At 52.4% G+C, this 18590-nt stretch overlaps 1 protein-coding gene across 1 annotated transcript in view; it reads left to right on the top strand.

Moving 5' to 3' along the window:
- Window positions 1-17435, top strand: part of EPHB2 (EPH receptor B2) — a 186778-nt gene extending 169343 nt beyond the window's left edge. The window contains exons 8-16 of the mRNA XM_027109808.1: window positions 1506-1614; window positions 2517-2581; window positions 9817-9939; window positions 10529-10776; window positions 11738-11953; window positions 12724-12873; window positions 13928-14121; window positions 15604-15759; window positions 16310-17435. Coding sequence (XP_026965609.1) covers window positions 1506-1614; window positions 2517-2581; window positions 9817-9939; window positions 10529-10776; window positions 11738-11953; window positions 12724-12873; window positions 13928-14121; window positions 15604-15759; window positions 16310-16418 — 1370 coding nt within the window. The 3' untranslated portion in view covers window positions 16419-17435. The remainder of the gene's footprint in view (window positions 1-1505; window positions 1615-2516; window positions 2582-9816; window positions 9940-10528; window positions 10777-11737; window positions 11954-12723; window positions 12874-13927; window positions 14122-15603; window positions 15760-16309) is intronic.
- The last annotated feature ends 1155 nt before the right edge of the window (window positions 17436-18590 follow it).

Genomic DNA, 18590 nt, shown 5'->3' with positions numbered 1-18590 from the left:
GTTGTCATTGCTGTGGGTCTGGGGGCCCTTTCCCCAACCAGCCAAACTCCAGAGCAGAATACTTATGACCAGACTTCAGTATCCCTTCTTAGCATCTGCTTCAACCACTGGGCATGGGCCTCAGCCTTTGCCTGGTTGAACATTTCAGAGGCTCCTGGACCCCTGAATTCTTATCACAAAGTCTTATCACAAAAGTCCTCCCTTATAGCTCCACCATCTCTTCTAGTATTCACCTCCTCTGGAAAATCCCCCTTCCTCATGGCCAGCGTTTTTCACCTCTCTAGGTCCTCTTGCATGTTGGATGAGGGTCACTGACCTGGGGATTGGGGAACTGTCTCAAGATCTTTCTTTATTAATTCAACAAATATGTGTTGGTTCTAAGGACCCACAAATGACCTAGTCCCTGACTTCAATAAGTTCCTGTCCGGTCATGGAGGCAATGAGAAGTAGTAATAATAAAATTTTAAACAATGAAGATGTTGATGACATTGAGAATGCACCGAATGGTTTCCAAGAGCCAGGGCCAATGCTGGGCACGTTTTACACATTATCTCACTTAAGCCCATGGCCTTGGATCAAACAGACCTGGGTTCAGATGCTGGCACTGGCCACTTTCTAACTGTGTGACCTTAAGCAAATCACAATTTTGCTAAGCCTTAGTTTCCTGATCTGTTAAATGGGATAATTATAGGCAGTACATCATAGGACTATTCTGAGAATTGCACAAGATGCATAACATACTTAACCATGACAGACACTTAAAACACTTGAAAACAATAGTAGTTAATATTTACTGAGTGCTCACTATGTGCTACAAGTTATGCTAAGTCCTTTACACAAAAATCCCATGAAATGGGAATTATTCTTCTCATTTTACGTATGAGGAAACTGAGCCATAGAGAGGTAAGTCACTTTACCAGAGATCACACAGATAGTAAGTGGCACCATTGGGACTCAAACCCAAGGAGTTCAGCTTCAGAGTCTGTGCTTTTTTTTTTTTTTTTTTGCGATACGCCGGCCTCTCACTGTTGTGGCCTCTCCCGTTGCGGAGCACAGGCTCCGGACACGCAGGCTCAGCGGCCATGGCTCACGGGCCCAGCCGCTCCGCGGCATGTGGGATCTTCCCGGACCGGGGCACGAACCCGTGTCCCCTGCATCGGCAGGCAGACTCTCAACCACTGCGCCACCAGGGAAGCCCGAGTCTGTGCTTTTAACTGCCTCTGTATATGTGTCAGATAATTATTATTATTGATTCTCATATCAAATTGAGATGCAGGCATTATTATGCCCATTTTATAGATGAGAAATTGAGAGTTGGAGCAGTTCACGGACTTGTCCAAGGTTACTTGTGAGTGAGTGACGGCCAGTTCTCCACCCGAGCATGACAGATGCTCTGCCAGGAGCGGAACAGACCGGGGATCCAAGGAGACCCAGTGTGGTGGGGATGCAGGGGGTCATGACCCCCAGAGCCAGGCTGAGAACACTGTGCTGTGCTTTCTCCCCAGCCGAGTACCAGACAAGCATCCAGGAGAAGCTGCCCCTCATCATCGGCTCCTCGGCAGCTGGCCTGGTCTTCCTCATCGCTGTGGTTGTGATCGCCATCGTGTGTAACAGGTGGGTGGTGTCCCCCGGCCTGGTCCAGGCCTGGCTGTCCAAGAGGGCTGTCCGCCCATTCTGCCATTCCTGAACAGTGTCTGTGAACAGAGGGGACAGGAGGGGCTCGGGTGGCCTGGAGACCCACAAGTGGCCTCCCACTGCCTAAATGGCCACCGTTGGCAGTCCATCCCTTTGATTCAAGCATTGCCCTGGACAAGTCCACTATTCGAGGAGGTAGCACATTGAGACACTAATACTCCAGCATGAAGGGACGTCTCAGAACAGTGGGTGGGAAAGACTGCAGGATGCCAGGAGCCAGGGATGGTGGAGAGGGAGTACCAATCGCCCTACTTTCTGCTCTAGTAGAGGCCCCTTCATGAATAGGGCCATAAGCAGACTGAGGAACTCGGGTAAGCCCCCCTGGCTGAGGTGGCTGGAAGGAAGGGGAGAGGACACGGACAGGAAGAGGTGCAGGAAAGGGCATCCCAAGTGGCTGGCACAGCACAGGCAAAGGCAGGCGATGGGACCGGTTCCTGGACTTCTGCTGGGCTTAATGCAAAGACTCTCCCTTCTTCCTTAGAGCTCCCCACTTAAGAACAGACTAGGTCATAAGGTCAGATGGACAGAAGCCCCTGAGTTTCTGGGGCCAGGGGCCATGGCCAGAGATGACTTTGCTCTTTGAAAGGGGCTCAGCTGGTGAGGGGACAGGGGAAATCGTGAGCCTGGACTTGAAGGAGGAGAGGTGGCAAGAGCTGAGTGGGACCAGGGTGGGTGAGGCTGCTTGGCCAGGGGCCAGCAGGGCGTCCTCTGGCAAGGGGGTGGTTTCAAGGGCCTGCCCACCCTCTCCCTATCACCTACTGTGGCTCCCAGCTCCCCGGGTGCCTCCAGGTGGCTCCAGCCCTTTGCTCTTGTTCCAGAAGACGGGGGTTTGAGCGCGCTGACTCGGAGTACACGGACAAGCTGCAGCACTACACCAGTGGCCACAGTATGTATACCCAGCGGGGCCAGCACCCGGGCCCTCACTGCCAGTGCCCAGCAACCTGTCCAGCCTTCTATCACTGCCTCCACCCCTGCTGCGGTCAGACCGATGCCCAGCGGTTCCCCGAACGAACGTGCACATGCCACTCCCTCTGCCTGAAGCACTCCCCCTTCTCTTTACCTGGTCCCTCCCTCTCCCTCAGGCCTCATCAGATACAGACCCCTCTGAGAAGCCTTCCCTGACCCCACCCTGGATTTAGGGCCCTCGTCTGTGCTTACACCGTGCCCCCCTACCTGGCTGCGCGGTGACGACCGCTTCCTTTCTCCCCGCCATTACGCTGGGGGCACGTGGGGACCTGAAATTGTCTGACACTCACCACTGCTTCCCCAGCGCCAGCTGGCGGCCCCGCACACAGCAGGCACTGGGTACAGCCTTGCAGAATAAACACAGGAGTTGAGTGAGATGGTGAAAAGCCCAGGCTCTGGCCTGGGAGGGGAGAGAAGGGAGGCAGGAGGCCCCCTGCTGTGCCTGCTCAGTGCCTCCATTTCCTGCTCCCTCCCACCCCACCTTCAGCCAGGTCTGGGGGCACGTGAGCCACACGCTCCCAGAGCAGATGCCCCTCCTGGGGAGCGGATCAGAGAGAAGAGCAGAGCAGAGATTCCTCTCCGTCTGACCCTGGCAGAACCAACAACCTGTGCAGGGAGGGGACATGTGGGTCCTCGCTTTGGTTCACTCAGCAAACAGGAATTCCAAATAGGCTCAGTGGGGTACCGCAGGGCTCCTCAGTTGGCCACCAAGTAAGGGGGGTCATCAGCACATCGCTTCATTTGTCACATATTTGTTGTGGCCCATGATGTATGTCAGGCCCTGCTCTAGGTGCTGGGGACACACAAGTAAACAAACCAAATATCCCTGCCCTGGTGGAACTTATATCCTAGTGGGAGGCACAGGGGATTTTTAAAAAAACATGCAATAAACGAGTAAAGCGTATGGTATATCAGAAGATGAAAAGTGCCCTGGGAAAAAAAGCAAAGTAGAACAGGGTGATTGGGAGCTGCAGGGGTCAGCGCTTCATTTTTAAATAGGGGAGAAGGGGTGGGCCTCAGCGAGAGGGCTTCCTCTGAACAAAGGTGCAGAGGAGCTGGGGGAGCGAACTGTGTAGAACCTGAGGGAAGAGCATCCCAGGCAGAGGGAATAGCCAGTGCAAAGGCCCTGAGGCTGGAACGTGTCTGGCAGGTTCAGAAACAGCCAGGAAGCTAGTGTGACTGGAGCAGAGTGAGGGGGCAGGAGCAGGAGGTATGAGGGGCCATGACATGTAGATTCTTATCAACCGTTGAAGGACCTTGGTTTTCATTCTGAGTGAAATGAGAAGCCTCTGGAAGGGTCTGAGCAAAAGACTGATGTGCTCTGAGTTACAGTTTTCACAGGATTTCTCTGGCTGCCATGTGGAGAAAGGACTGAAGGGGCTGGGCTGTGCCAGGCAAGGACAGAACAGGGGCCGTGAGGTGGCTGCTGGGATAATCCAGGGAAGATATGATGGTGGCTGGACCAGGGTGGCAACGGGGGAGGTGGTGGGAAGGGGTTGGATTCTGACACACTTTGAAAGTAGAGCCACCAGATTTGCTGCAGGATTGGATACAGGGTATGCAAGAAAGAGCAACGCCAAGGAGTTCTAGATACTAAGCCTCTGGGTAAGACTTAACTTGAAGTAAAAGTTCCTGGGCTTAAAAATCATTTTAGACATACATGTAAAAATAATTAAACCAGTAACATTTCCAGAAGACAATTTAGATAACTATTTAACTGATATGTGGATGGAGAAGCACCTTCTAAGCACAAAAGCAATGGAAGGACCATAAGACAAAGGTGGACAAATTTAACTACACAGAAATAAAAATCCACCTGTATGTTAAAAATAAAATTCAAGGGCTTCCCTGGTGGCACAGTGGTTGGGAGTCCGCCTGCCGATGCAGGGGACACGGGTTCGTGCCCTGGTACGGGAAGATTCCACATGCCGCAGAGCGGCTGGGCCCGTGAGCCATGGCCACTGAGCCTGCGCATCCGGAGCCTGTGCTTCGCAACGGGAGAGGCCACAACAGTGAGAGGCCCGCGTACCGCAAAAAAAAATAATAATAATAAAATAAAATAAAATTCATAAATTCCATCACCCCATCCTACTCCCCAAGTAATAAAATCATGATCGTAGATGTAGCTTAAACGTATTGTGTTCTTTGTGCCAAGAACTCTTTTAATGCTTAACGTGTGTTTATTCATTTAATCCTGATAATTTCCCACTTTGAGTATGAGGAAACCAGGACACAGAGAGGTCCCACAGCTGTGCAAGGCAAAAACTAGGGTACAAACCCAGGGTGTCTGGCCCCAGAGCACACACACTTAGCCACGCTGTGCTACCTACACCCTTCTGAGCTAGAATAAGACAGGCTCACATGCTCCGTCACCTGGAACCATTTGGGAGCATCACTATTTAGAGGGTGAGTCAGTAACAAGGAAACAGGTGACAGCAGGGATTTGTTTTCAAAATAGACCCCAGAATAGAACGTGTTGTTCACAGATCAACACATTCTCAAGCTCAAGCTCCTACGCCCTGCATCTGAGCAGGATTTTGTTTTTTGTTTTTTTTCTCAAAGCCCTGCCAGCCCTGTGATCGCATATCCACCAGCCACCCTCTGTGGCTGGGACAGAGGAGGAAGCTGAGGCCCGGGTATGTGTGTGATGGCTCCAAGTCACCCTCACGGGCTCATGTTTTCCATCGTTCAGCAGGTGCTGAATGAGTACCGAGGGCTATGGTGCCTGGATGTGGAGCCAGGGGGACTCATCTGGTTTCTCAGCCATACGCTGCTACTGGCCAGCTAGGTGACCTTGGGGAAGCCATCAAACCTCTCTGAGCCTTGGCATCTTTATATGGGAAGCAGTAGGAATGATACTTTCACAGAGTTATGAGGATTAAAGGATTTAATGGATATTACAGCGCTTTGTAATAATAATATTTAACAATAGCCAACTCTTCATGATAATAGTTAACAATTAGTCAGTGCTCTGTATTTGCCAAATACTGTACAAAGCCCTTTAAAAAGATTCTCATTTAATCTTTGCAACCCCCTTACAAGGTAGGGGATTTGTTTATTTATTATCTCCATTTTGTAGATGAAAGAAGTGAGGCACAGAGAGGTTAAGTAACTTGCCAAAGTTCACACAGCCAGGTCAATACAGTGGTTGATCTTGAATTCAAACCCATAAAGCAGCTTATTTGTGACCATTATTACTGGCAGATCCAGAATTCAAATCCAGGTCTCTGGATGCCTGGATCCTCCTTCCCTCATCCTGAATTTCCCATGTGGGTTCAGGATGGCAGTTGGTGACCCTGACAGTCATAAATCATCCAAGAGTCCAATATTTTCTGAAGGCTCTTGCCTGCAGGGGTCCTCATCCAACTTCAGTTCAGCAAATGCCCCTCCCGGGAGCCAGGACTTGCGCAAGGCTCTGGCCACAAGGAGCTCACATTCTATCCCAAGACACAGGCTGGGGAAGCACCCAGAATAAACTGGTAGCCTGGCAGCTGTAAGTGTAGATTTTGCAGCCTGGATTCAAACAACACTTCTGTCATTTATTAGCTGTGTCCATGTCCCCTTGGACAGGTCATTTAACATTTCTTATACCACAGTTTCTTCATCAAAAATGGGAAGGATGATATTATGTTGGACCAAATGAAATTGCCATTTCTGTAGGTCAGAAGCAGTCGAATATTGACAGTTCCATAGAGCTCAGCTTAATAATACTATTTACCTGGGAAGATTGTTAGGGAGGATTAATTGGGTCGATGCCTATAAAGTACCTAGAAAAGGGTCTCGTGTGTGGTAAATCCATGCTAAACTGTGAGCCAATAGTGTTATTAATTTTGGTGAGGCGAAACCAAAGGGTCACCAAAGCAGGGATGGCTGTGCTCAGAGCCGTACATTCAAAAGCATTTATTAAGCACCTACTTTATTACCACCTTCACATATACTCCAGAGGAAACATTCTAGAGCAAGAGCTCACAACTTGGGGTTCACAGACTCCTAGAGCTTCCAGGGCATGTGAACATTCCAGAATTATATGCTGACTGTGGGCATGTGCACATACACGTGAATACTTTGCCAACAAGCAGATTCATAGCTTTCATCAGGCACTCATGACCCCAAACAGGTGGAGAGAGAAAACCAGCATTACCAATGAGTAATGCTGTTATTCTTCCAGCACCCTCTGTGTGCCAGGCCCTGGGATTTAGCGAGAACGAGATAGACATGGCTTCTGTCCCTCTGGGGGAGGGAGGGTAAAGCAAGCACTCTCACAGGCAGGAGAGTGTTCCAGAAAGCGGTGGCAGGAGGCTGTGGGCCTGTGAATCTGGGAGCCCTGATACAAGGTAGAAAAGCCATACAGACATCCGGGGGAGTGGGTGTGGAGACAGGGCAGCAGGAGCCTGAGGAGAAGGCATTGGCCTCCACTGAAGGGATCCAGGCAGGCTTCACAAGGGAGGTGGCATTTGATCTGGACACAAAGGAGGAAAAGGGTGTTCCAGGTTGAGAGAACCACATGAGCAAAAGCATGGAGGCAAGCAATTATGAGGTGTGTCTGGAACCTCTGGGCAAATAATTCCTTGTGCTGGCATATAGAGGAACAAGGGAGCTGTAAGTGGAGCCCCTCACGGAGCACTTGGAATGCCAGGTGAAGGCATGCACCTCTGTCCTGTAAGGGATAGAGAGCCCTCCTGACTAGCACTCCTGACCAAGGCTTGGGACGGCATCTGATTGGTTGGCAGCGCCCAACTAGGCTTTGAGCTCCTGCCGTGCTTCTCCTTAGCTCCCTGAGCTGACCCATTCCTGTCCTTCCTCCCCAGCTGGCCCGGCAGGAAGGGCTTCTCCCAGTTCTATTGGGAGGGAGACTGAAAGTCAGTCGCCAAGAACCACAGGCCAGACACCGAGTCTGGGCAAAAAAGAGAGCATCTCTGGGGAGCTGATGCACCCTCTCTGAGGAGGGCTGACTTGGGGAAGGAGTCACAGCTGAGTACTCCAGGAGGAGGACGCATGAACCAGATCTGGGTGGATTTCCTCCAGAGGCAGTGAGCATGGTGATTAAGAGCCCTGGCCCTCAGCTCAATTCTGACAGACCTGGGTTCAAATCCTGGCTGTGTGGCCTTGGGCAGATTACTTGGCCTCTCTGAGCTGCAGTTTTCTCACATGTGAAATGAGAATAATGATCCCTTCCTCCAAGAGTTGATGGGTGCAGAAGATGAGATTATGCATGTAAAGAGCCTGGCACAGTGTCGGGCACAGACAAACAGCTAAGAAAGTGGAAGCTGGTATTCTTCTTCTATCTCTATCATCTGGATTCTGTCGTCTGACACTCAGTGTCTGTTATGTGCAGAGCGTTATGCAGTATGCCAGGGAGAAAGGAATGAGAAAAAAACATGCACCCATCCCCCTCTTCCCAGGCTCCCACAGCCTAAGATGGTGGTTCTTAACTTCTTTAGGGTCTCAGACTCCTCTGAGTCTGCTAAAAGTTTTGGATCCTATGACCAGAGAAACACAAATATGCATATGTGTGTATATAAAATTATAAGAAAAATCCAGAAAAAAAATCTATACTCAGGGATAGATTTTTGGAGAACTTTTACTTTCAACAATATATATTTACGTAAATTTTAAACTATTTATAAGGAGCATAAATTACTTTTCTAATTCAAAGAGACAATAATAATAAATGCATTCCATTTCAGCAGCTCCACCAAACCCATCCTGGGACTGCCAAGTGGTTCACAGACCCAAATTAAGAAAACCCTGACCTAAAGGGCTAGACAGACACCCACAGAAATAATCCAAAATGAGAATAATGTATTAGAGCAGCGGTTGGCAAGCTTTTCTGTAAAGGGTCAGACAGTAAATACTTTAGGCTCTGCAGGCCTTATGGTCTCTGTTGTAACTGCTCAACTCAGCCACTGTAGCGTGAAAGCAGCCACAGGCAAAGGAATGTGTGTGGCTGTGTTCCAATAAAACTTTATTTATGACACTTTATTACAAAATGGGCAGTGGGCCATTTTGCCAACCCCTGTGTTAGCGGCTCCAGCTCTTGGAATACTGGAATGTCTGAATTAGAGGCTGAGAGTGGTCAACTAACATGTCCAAGATCACGCAACTGAGCAGGGCTGTGGCCTCACTCACCAACCAGCCAAGCCTTGCTACGGCCCAGGACTTCACCTCCCAACTCCCAGAGCTGCTGCCTCCAAAGTCACAACTCCTGAAGCCGTGGGAGAATGTGGGCAGGGAGCTGGGGAGCCAGAGGGAGGCCCAGGCTGGGTGAGGGCCAGATGGTCTGGGAAGTGGAAGACTAGTTATCTGGGAGGGGGAATGAGGGGTAGATCATCTTTCCCTTCCTTCAAAGCATTTTGCTGACTCAGTGCTGGGGTCAGAATTGGGTCTTTAACATCCAAGTTACAGTCTTCCCTTCTGCATCAAAAAGTAAAAATCCACATCGGATCAGGAATCAACTTCATATGCCCCATGGCCAGCCTCACACTGATCACCAGGGAATTTGAGATCCAGAAAGGTTTAAGACTTGGCTAGCGGGGTACCTGGGAAGTGGGCCCAGGAGCCATGGGTACTCAGACCCTTGTGAGGCAGCCATTCCAGTGCCTGGGAGGGCTAAGGCAGCCGGGAAGTCTCCTGAGGGGAGAGGAGGCTTGAATGAGGCCTTGAAAGGCAGGGAGATCTCCTTAGCAGAAGCCCAAGAACATGGTCTGTTGCCTGCTCTTTCTATATTTTTGTTCCAATTCTCTCTCTTCCTTCTTGACTTCCTCTTCCTTTACTTTGCACCCCCTGATTGTCTATCACAAGAGTGATAAGCCTATCTATCCTTCCATGCCCACACTCATAACAGACATTGTTAATCAATCTTGACAGTCTTTTAGCTGCTCCAGGAAGCCATTATTAATCAATTAGAGTTGGAACAAAAACTAGAACCTATTTGCTATCCCTGCTGACCTCTCTGTTCCCCTCGCCCTTCTACTCAGCTCAGTGCCCATCTGCTCACTGAGGCCCAGAGAGGTCAAGTGAAAGGCAGGGGCTTGCCCCATTCATACAGGGGCCACATGGGAGTGTACTTCCCTCCACCGAGGGACTGGCTCTCACTTTTCTATCTGTCCACATCTTGTGTCTGCGCACATGACTGAGCCTGGTCTTCTGTCCCAGTGACCCCAGGCATGAAGATCTACATCGACCCTTTCACCTACGAGGACCCCAATGAGGCAGTGCGGGAGTTTGCCAAGGAAATTGACATCTCCTGTGTCAAAATTGAGCAGGTGATCGGAGCAGGTAGGTGACTGGTACCCTCTCAGGTACCATGGCCTCAGCCACGGGTCAGGGGACCACCCCAGTGTGTACTCCAGGGATAGAGGGCAGGATGTGGGGCAGGAGCCTCAGAGGACCCTCCAAGGCCTGAAGGCTCAGAATACCCACGGTGGAAGGGCCCTCAAAGTTCGCCCAGTAAAACTACTTCATCACCAGATGAGGAAACAGGACTGGGAAGGAACTTGCACATCACATCAGAGATTGAGCTAAGTCTGGAACCCAGGTCTCTGGACTTAGTCTAGTGCTTTGTCCTTCCCACCATTCATCCCAGGTCCCTCGCTCCATCTCCCCAGGTTCCCCTACATCCTTACCCCACACCCAGCCAAATATCACAGGACGGCCATGAAAGGTTTCCTCTTACTCCCAAAGGTGGCTGAGACTCTTCTGGGCCCTTGCATTCTATAAAGGGGTTGTGTGTCTGGGAGGATGAGCTGACCACTGAGGAGGAAAAGCTCCTGCAGTTCCCAGGAGCAGAGGTTACAGGGAACAGGGAGGGAGGGGGCGCTTCCACCTGGTAAGTGACATCCTGCCTCTTTTGGTGTGTCTGTCCCAGGGGAGTTTGGTGAGGTATGCAGCGGCCACCTGAAGCTTCCAGGCAAGAGAGAGATCTTTGTAGCCATCAAGACGCTCAAGTCGGGCTATACTGAGAAGCAGCGCCGGGACTTCCTGAGCGAGGCCTCCATCATGGGCCAGTTCGACCACCCCAACGTCATCCACCTGGAGGGTGTTGTCACCAAGAGCACACCTGTGATGATCATCACTGAGTTTATGGAGAATGGCTCCCTGGACTCCTTCCTCCGGGTAAGGGAAGCCAAGAATGGTGGGGCAGGAAAAGGAGTGGTAGACATAGCTTTATACTGTCAGAGCCTGAAAGGGTCTTGGCAAGATCTAGGGCAAGAATGGCTTGCTTGCTGCCACTTTCCATTCCTTTACCCATGCCAGGCATTGCTAATAAATCCCAGACTCTGTCCCACTAAACCCAGGAGCAATCTCAGAGTCCATCTCAATCCAGGAATTCCTCAATCCGGGAAACCACAGCGAGTTGATCAGAGTTGGCATACAACCTGAAATCTGTTCCCTCCAAGCTCTTAGCCAGCCTTCTCACTATGCACAAGAGAAAACTGAGGCTCTAAGAGAAGTAGAGTTTGCCCAGTGTCACCCAGAGGGTCGAGATGAGAGCCAGGACTGGAGCCAGGTTTCTTGACCCTGAGTCCAGAGTTTTTACCAGATTTGGATTTTCCCAAAGCTGTACAGGGAGAGAGTTCAGAGCAGAAGGCCAACAGAGGAAAGTTTCTAGGCCCCCCAAGAGATCACAGTCAACCAGCTAGACAAAGAACACTGACTAGGAATCAGAAGTATGCCATCAGACTAGGTGCTATTTAATAAATATTTATTAAGCACCTGTACGTGCTAGGCACCTTCCATGCACCTTCTTGTTGAACTCTGACAGCCCTAGAAGGTGGGTGTTAGTTATCCCCATTTAACACACAGATGGCGAAACTGAGACTCAGAGAGGTTAGGTCACACGTCCAAGGTTGCACAGCCAGCAAGGGGCAGAGCCAGAGTCAAACCAGCTCTAGAGTCTATGTTCTCTCCACCACCCTGAAACTGGCCTCTGAGGTCTCTGAGCATCTGAGTTCTTCCCACCGAGAGCCCAGGCCAGGGCAGCAGGGTCCTGCTCCGGTTTCCCATTCTGAGAATGCTCCAGAGATCTGACTCATGCCCTTCCATTTACTCTGTGTTTCCTCCACTTCTGCCGAAGCAAAATGATGGGCAGTTCACAGTCATCCAGCTGGTGGGCATGCTGCGGGGCATCGCGGCCGGCATGAAGTACCTGGCAGACATGAACTACGTCCACCGCGACCTGGCTGCCCGCAACATCCTCGTCAACAGCAACCTGGTCTGCAAGGTGTCTGACTTTGGGCTCTCACGCTTTCTGGAGGACGATACCTCAGACCCCACCTACACCAGCGCCCTGGTAAGATGGAGGCAGGGAACAGTGGAGTCACAGGGCCAGGGAGGAGGACGGATATCCGTCTCTCCCCGCAATACGTTTTCACCAACACTTGCTCATGCCGAGCGCTGTGCTGGGCCCTGGAGACGTAGAGACATAAACCATGTTTTCTGCCCTCTTGGAGCTCACAGACTGGTGGACACAGATGTGCAGAGCACCAGAGAGTGACGGGGCTGTGAGTTAGATACCAGCCTTGGGAGGCAGAGGAAGGCTTGCCAAGAAGGAGTGATAGCTGAGCTGAAAGACAGGGGCCAGTAAAAGTTTGTCAGATGCCGTATTCTCATGGGGAGCTGTGACTGAAACACAGGCTGTCGGGGAAATTGGTGGGCACCCATGCCGGAGAAGTCGGCAGGGCCAGATCGCAGAGACTCTTGACTGCCCCAGCTCAGGACTCTCTCCCGAAAGCTGTTGGGGTTGTTGAAGGGTTTTAAACAGAAAGGAATAAGACACAATCCCTAGCCTCAGAGGTGGTTCAGATGGGACTTAGGGAAAGATTTGCAGAGGGACCTCAAGGACGAGAAGGAGGTTACCAGATGGCAGAGTGGGAAAAGGCACTTCATGCGGGGGGATGGCATGTGCAAACGCCTGGAGGCCCAGAGCAGCGAGGTGGGTCTGGGGAACAGTAAGATACTTCGTGTGGTTGTGCAGCACAGGGCACAGGCTGGGGAGCTCTGCGAGCAGAGGGCATGAGGGTAAGCCTCCCACCCATTATCCCTCCTCATTCTGTTCCCCAGGGTGGGAAGATCCCCATCCGCTGGACGGCCCCAGAAGCCATCCAGTACCGGAAGTTCACCTCGGCCAGTGACGTCTGGAGCTATGGTATCGTCATGTGGGAGGTGATGTCCTATGGGGAGCGACCCTACTGGGACATGACCAACCAGGACGTAAGTCTCCAAGGCGATGGGCAGAGCCTCTCTGGCCAGCCAGACAGGAGGGGAAGATCCAGAACTTCTGGCCTTTTGCGTGTCTCTCAGGGGGTGGGAACAAGGTCTCTGAGATCCCAGCCCAATGTTGGTTGATTCAAACGTCTGCACGGGACCCTGGACTCTCCAGGGGACTCAGGAGTAGGAAAGGCCTACCCGTCCACAAACCAGCAAATCTTCAGAATGCTGTCACCTGTGGCCAACCCTGAATGAGACCATATCTGCCCCTCAGGTGTTTACCACCCGTATGGGAGACAAGACAGTTATTCTGGGAACCAGATGTAGTTATCAGGTGCTACGTATGATCAGGTACTAAAGTGGAGGAGGCAGGTGTCCAGCCCTGTAGGTGTTGGAGCAAGGGCAGTGTGGGCAAGATGAGCCAGGAAGTCTTCACAGACAGGTGGGACTCACACAGTAGTGGGACTTGGAGACCCGAGGGCTTCCAGTGGAAGGAACAGCCTGTGCAAAGGCCCAGAAGTGGGATGATGAGGGGTCATGTCGGGGAGCATGGAGAGGAAAGTTGATCCGAAACGTCGATGAGGTTCAATGATGGGGTGTTTGAAAATCGATCCGAGGAACTCTGATCTGCAGCAATGCCAGAACAGGGAATGCTTGAGCAGGGAAGGTACCCACAGTCAAGCTGGGGAGGATGAATTTGGCCCTGGGGGCAGGAGAGTTTGGAGAGGTGTTTGGGCTCTTTTCCCTGACAGAAGAGCCAGGTGGGGTTGCCCACAGGAGGGTCAGCCCGGTGGACCCTGAGGCAGAGGGTATCTCAGGGTGCTGCGTGGGTGAGTGAGGGGAGTAGAACACCCAGCTGCCAGGCCAGACCGAGGCCACAGATGGTGGGAACCCAGGTGAGGCACATACTGGGGCTGCCTCCAGGAAGTGGAGGTAGTTGCCATGGCAACCAAGCAAGTCTGTCGTGCCATGTACTGGGGGCAAGACGGGCCAGGCCAGAGGGCAGATGCTCTTACCTCACGCAGCCAGCCCCACCCGGCCCCTGTGTTGTCCCCAGGTAATCAATGCCATAGAGCAGGACTATCGGCTGCCACCGCCCATGGACTGCCCAAGCGCGCTGCACCAGCTCATGCTGGACTGCTGGCAGAAGGACCGCAACCACCGGCCCAAGTTCGGCCAGATCGTCAACACGCTGGACAAGATGATCCGCAACCCTAACAGCCTCAAAGCCATGGCGCCCCTCTCTTCCGGGTACCGCCCCACCTGTCCCGCCCCTTTTCCCAGTTCTGCCCTGGCCCCACCCCCGCTGGTAAAGCTGAATTGGGATGGGGAAGGACAGCGCTAGTGTTTGTTGGAAAGATGACTACCTTGGGGTGCAGAGTGCAGGACACAGACTATCCTGAGAAGGAGAAGGAAGCCCAGTCTGGTAGAGGAAGCATCTTTTAAAGCATGGTCGGAGAGGACAGCTTTTAAGAGAAATCGTCAGAATCTTGGTGAATAGATTTACTCCTCACTCAGTTTCCTCCTCCACACTTAACCTGGACCCTCTGACTCGCATTTGCAACCTCCTCGACATGGCCAGGCTCACACACACATGCATGTACACATACAAATATAGTCCCGTACGTGTACGTGAACGTACAGCTGGGCACAAACGCTCATGCTTGTGCTCACACACAGTCTCACACACATGGAGACACCCATTCTCACACAGGTAGGCTCTTACACATCCACAGGTCCCTGAGCACACACGTTCAGAAGTACATACTACCACACAAACACATGCACGCACGCCCCACACTCGGGTTGCCATCCTTATATCAGAGAGACTGGCTCAGGAGGTGCGCTAGCTCCAGTGATCCCGGAGCTTTCCTTCTCCCACTGGTCCCCGGGTGCCCTCCATCAGGTCTGCAGCCACAACTGCCTTGTCCGGGCAGCTTCAACAGGCCAGCCCTGGCCCTGCACACTCTTACACTTCAGGACTCTTGATCACACAAGGTTTCTGAGGGGCATCCGGCTAGATATCCTCGGGGTCCAGGGCTGGCTGTGGCCAGAGACTCTCTGGGCCCAAGTCCTTCACCTGCCGAGTTCTTAGGGCCAAGAGATTTTCGTGTTTGCCTCTGCCCATCCCTCCTCACCATGACCCTGCATCAGCCATTCCTGATTCTTCGGATAAAAATCACTCTGAGCTTTTAGCCTGAGGGTCACTTCACACCTCGCCTGCCAGGAAGTCATTCCCACTAGCCCCACCAGCTCTGTCTGGACTTTGGAGAGGCAGTCCACAAGATCAGCTTCCTGTAGCACAACCATGGTAGAGAAGGACAGAATGGCATCAGGGGAGGAAACAGCAAATAATCAGCACAGTTAGTCCAGCTGAAATCCCTCCTCCTCAAAAGAAGAAGCATCTCCCGCCTCACCACTGTGGTCCAGCATCTCCACTGTGGTCCAGCCTCTCCATTGTGGTCCAGCCTCTCCACAGTCCCTGTAGAGGCTTCCCTAGACTTTCCAGGTAACCCCAGCTTTGAGTCCTGCACACACTCACTCTCGCCTACTCACACATATATGTGTGCACATTTACGTGAGTTCAAACTCCTGCTCTCACACAGAAATGCTCACATACACACTCACCTGCGTTCACACACGTGGATGCACATAGCCTGCAAGTGTAGTGCTTACCTTCACCCCCAGGTCAGCATGTGCCCTGACCGTCCCCATTGCCCACCCCACCCCCAGAATCAACCTGCCGCTGCTGGACCGCACGATCCCCGACTACACCAGCTTTAACACAGTGGACGAGTGGCTGGAGGCCATCAAGATGGGGCAGTACAAGGAGAGCTTTGCCAATGCCGGCTTCACCTCCTTCGATGTCGTGTCGCAGATGATGATGGAGTAAGTGCCCAGCCGCTTCCACCCACTGCCATTAGCCCCCCTCCCCACCCATCCTGCCACACGGGGGGGCTCTGGAAAGTGAGGAATAGACAGTGTCCCAGCAGGGATATGGGGGACCAAGGGGCAAGACGGCCAACATGGACTCACATTCATATCAACACCCAGGTCTCCTGCCACCCACTGTCTGCGACCTTGGGCAAATCACAGAACGCTTCTTAGCCCCAGTTTTCTCTTCTGTAAACTGGGGAGTGGTAGGAAGATGAAAGGAGATATAAAGTGAATGACTGGGTACTTAGTAAATGCAGGTTCCCTTCTCCTCCCCCGAAGCAGAGGAGACACGTGCACCTAGGCACCCTGATTCCTAATCACGGGCTCCTCCCATCTCAACATTCACTCACTCCAGCTCCAGACGCCAACCCATTCCCCCAGGTCCTTCACCCCCTCCCTTGCCCTCTCCAGCAGAAAACCCCTGGAAAAGCCCAGGCAGCTCTACCTGGATAGAGTCCCTCCACCCCCGCATTTCCCTAACACATGTGCTTCTCTCCCCAAGGGACATTCTCCGGGTTGGGGTCACCTTGGCTGGTCACCAGAAAAAAATCCTGAACAGTATCCAGGTGATGCGGGCACAGATGAACCAGATCCAGTCTGTGGAGGTTTGACGTTCACCTGCCTCGGCTCACCTCTTCCTCCAGGCCCCGCCCCCTCCGCCCCACATGCTGGCCCCCGGTTCTTCGTCCACCGCAGGGTCAGCCACCTGCCAGGAGGCCACGGGCAACGGGAAGAACCAAGCAGCGCTCCAGCCATGAGACGTCACCAAGAACAACACATGCAACTTCAGATGATGGAAAAAAGGGAATGGGGACAAAAGAAAATAGATCCCGGGAGGGGGCGGGAAACACAAGGAATAGTTTTTAAAGAGGATTCTCATAAGGAAAGCGATCATTGTTCTTGGAGGAGAAAAAGGGCTTGGGAGATTCACACAGTTTGTCCAATCGGAGATCAAAAGCAGTTTCTCTCCAACTCCCTCTGGGAAGGTGACCTGGCCGGAGCCAAGAAACACTTTCAGGAACACAAATGTGAAGGGGAGAGACAGGGGCCACACTTCTCTCCCGTCCCCAGGGCTGCTCTTCCAGGTCTCACTCAACAGCCATGCGCCAGGCGGATGAGCAGGCGATGGGCAACCAACCCCGGAGCCGCTCTTGGAAAATCCAGTCCCGCTGCCTCTGGGCAAGCAGAAGAATTTTTCTGTCTCTGGAGAATATTCTAGAAACTCCAATGAAAGAGACTTGTTTCTCCTGTCAGCTCCCGGGGCTGAAAAGGGACTTTTGTCCTCCTGGGTCAGGGAGAACGTGGGGACGCCAGAAAGGTCAGCCTTCCTGAGGTTGACTATCCCCCTCCCCCCGGTCTGCAGCTCACGTCCACGTCATGCGCACGGCTCGGCGGCCGTGGCCCAGCTGGGCACCCGCTCCTGCCAGTCCACACCTGGAGGACTGATGCTGCAATGACTGCCATCAGCTACGACTGCCACTGAGAAGGATTGCTCCTACATCTGGGTTTGTTTACAGCAATTTGTGGACTCGGGGGTATTTTGGTCAGGGGTGGATTTGGTTTGGGGGGTTGGGGTTTGTTGGTTGGTTTTTTTTTATGACAATGAAGTGACACTTTGACATTTCCTACCTTTTGAGGACTTGATCCTTCTCCAGGAAGAAGGTGCTTTCTGCTTCCTGACTTAGGCAATACACCAAGGGCGAGATTTTATATGCACATTTCTGGATTTTTTATATGGTTTTCATTGACACCCTTCCCTCCTCCCCCCTGCATAGAGTTCCCACCTGCTGCCAGGCCTCACCAAAGCCGACTGCCACGGGGCCATCTGGGCCATTCAGAGACTGAGTGAGATTTGGGTGGAGGGTGGGGGCCAAGGTGGAGGAGCATCCCACCCCAGGACTGTTTCTGAAAGCAACAGATTGAGGAGGAGGCTGCAGGGTCAGAAGCCTCTGCCCACATCTCCATCTCCTTCTGTCCCAGTCTATCCAGTACTTCCCAGGCAAACAGGCCCCTTCGAGGTTCCTGAGTGCCCTCGGGTGGCCAGAACCCAGTTTTGTCTCTGGGAGCCTAAACCAGGCCAGGACCCAGGTCATTCACTGTGATATCCCAGCCCTCCAGAGCATCACCGTCAGACCATGTGCAGGTGTGCTCCTCTCCTCCCCTTGCAAGAAAGCATGTGATTTCTCTCCCACCTCCTTCCCTCCACCAGACCCTTGCCCAGGTCTGAAAGTCTTGGCCGTGGGAAAATAATCAGGCAAGTGGTCTGGCCACAGACTCTCTCCTATGAGTAAATGCAGCTACCTGAGCAGAACAATCGGTTAGTGAACTGAATGGAAATAAACACTTTAGTTAGAAAATGACCCCTGTTCTCTGTCAGTTCCCACAGAGACCCTGGCACCTTTGGGACATGTCAAGTGACCCATGATGCTCTTCTAAGGGACTTTTCCTACCTCAGCGTTCCCGAAGGCCCAGGGCTGAGAAAACACATGGAGGACACCAGTGGTCCATGTGGCCTTTCTGGCTCTGGCTTGTCAAAAGCACAGGCAATGAAAGAAGCGAGTCGGAAGTGGCTCAGAACTTGGAGTCTGATGCCCTGCAGATCAGTGGGAACCACTGCAGGACGCATTAGGAGCAGGGAGGTGACAGCAGTGCACTCGCTCTTTTGGGCCAGAGAAAGGGGGCCCTGGTATTAAGTGAGCTGTGATGGTGGCAGTGTGAGGGTCCCGGAGAACCCATGGATCCGCAGTCAAAGCCACAGGTATTATCACCTTATCCTGGTCAAC

The sequence above is a fragment of the Aethalodelphis obliquidens genome, unplaced genomic scaffold, assembly GCF_003676395.1.
Source record: "Aethalodelphis obliquidens isolate GAN/ISIS:26980383/991018 unplaced genomic scaffold, ASM367639v1 scaffold9, whole genome shotgun sequence".
Classification (NCBI taxonomy): domain Eukaryota; kingdom Metazoa; phylum Chordata; class Mammalia; order Artiodactyla; family Delphinidae; genus Aethalodelphis; species Aethalodelphis obliquidens.
This window is presented reverse-complemented; position numbering and strand designations above follow the sequence as displayed.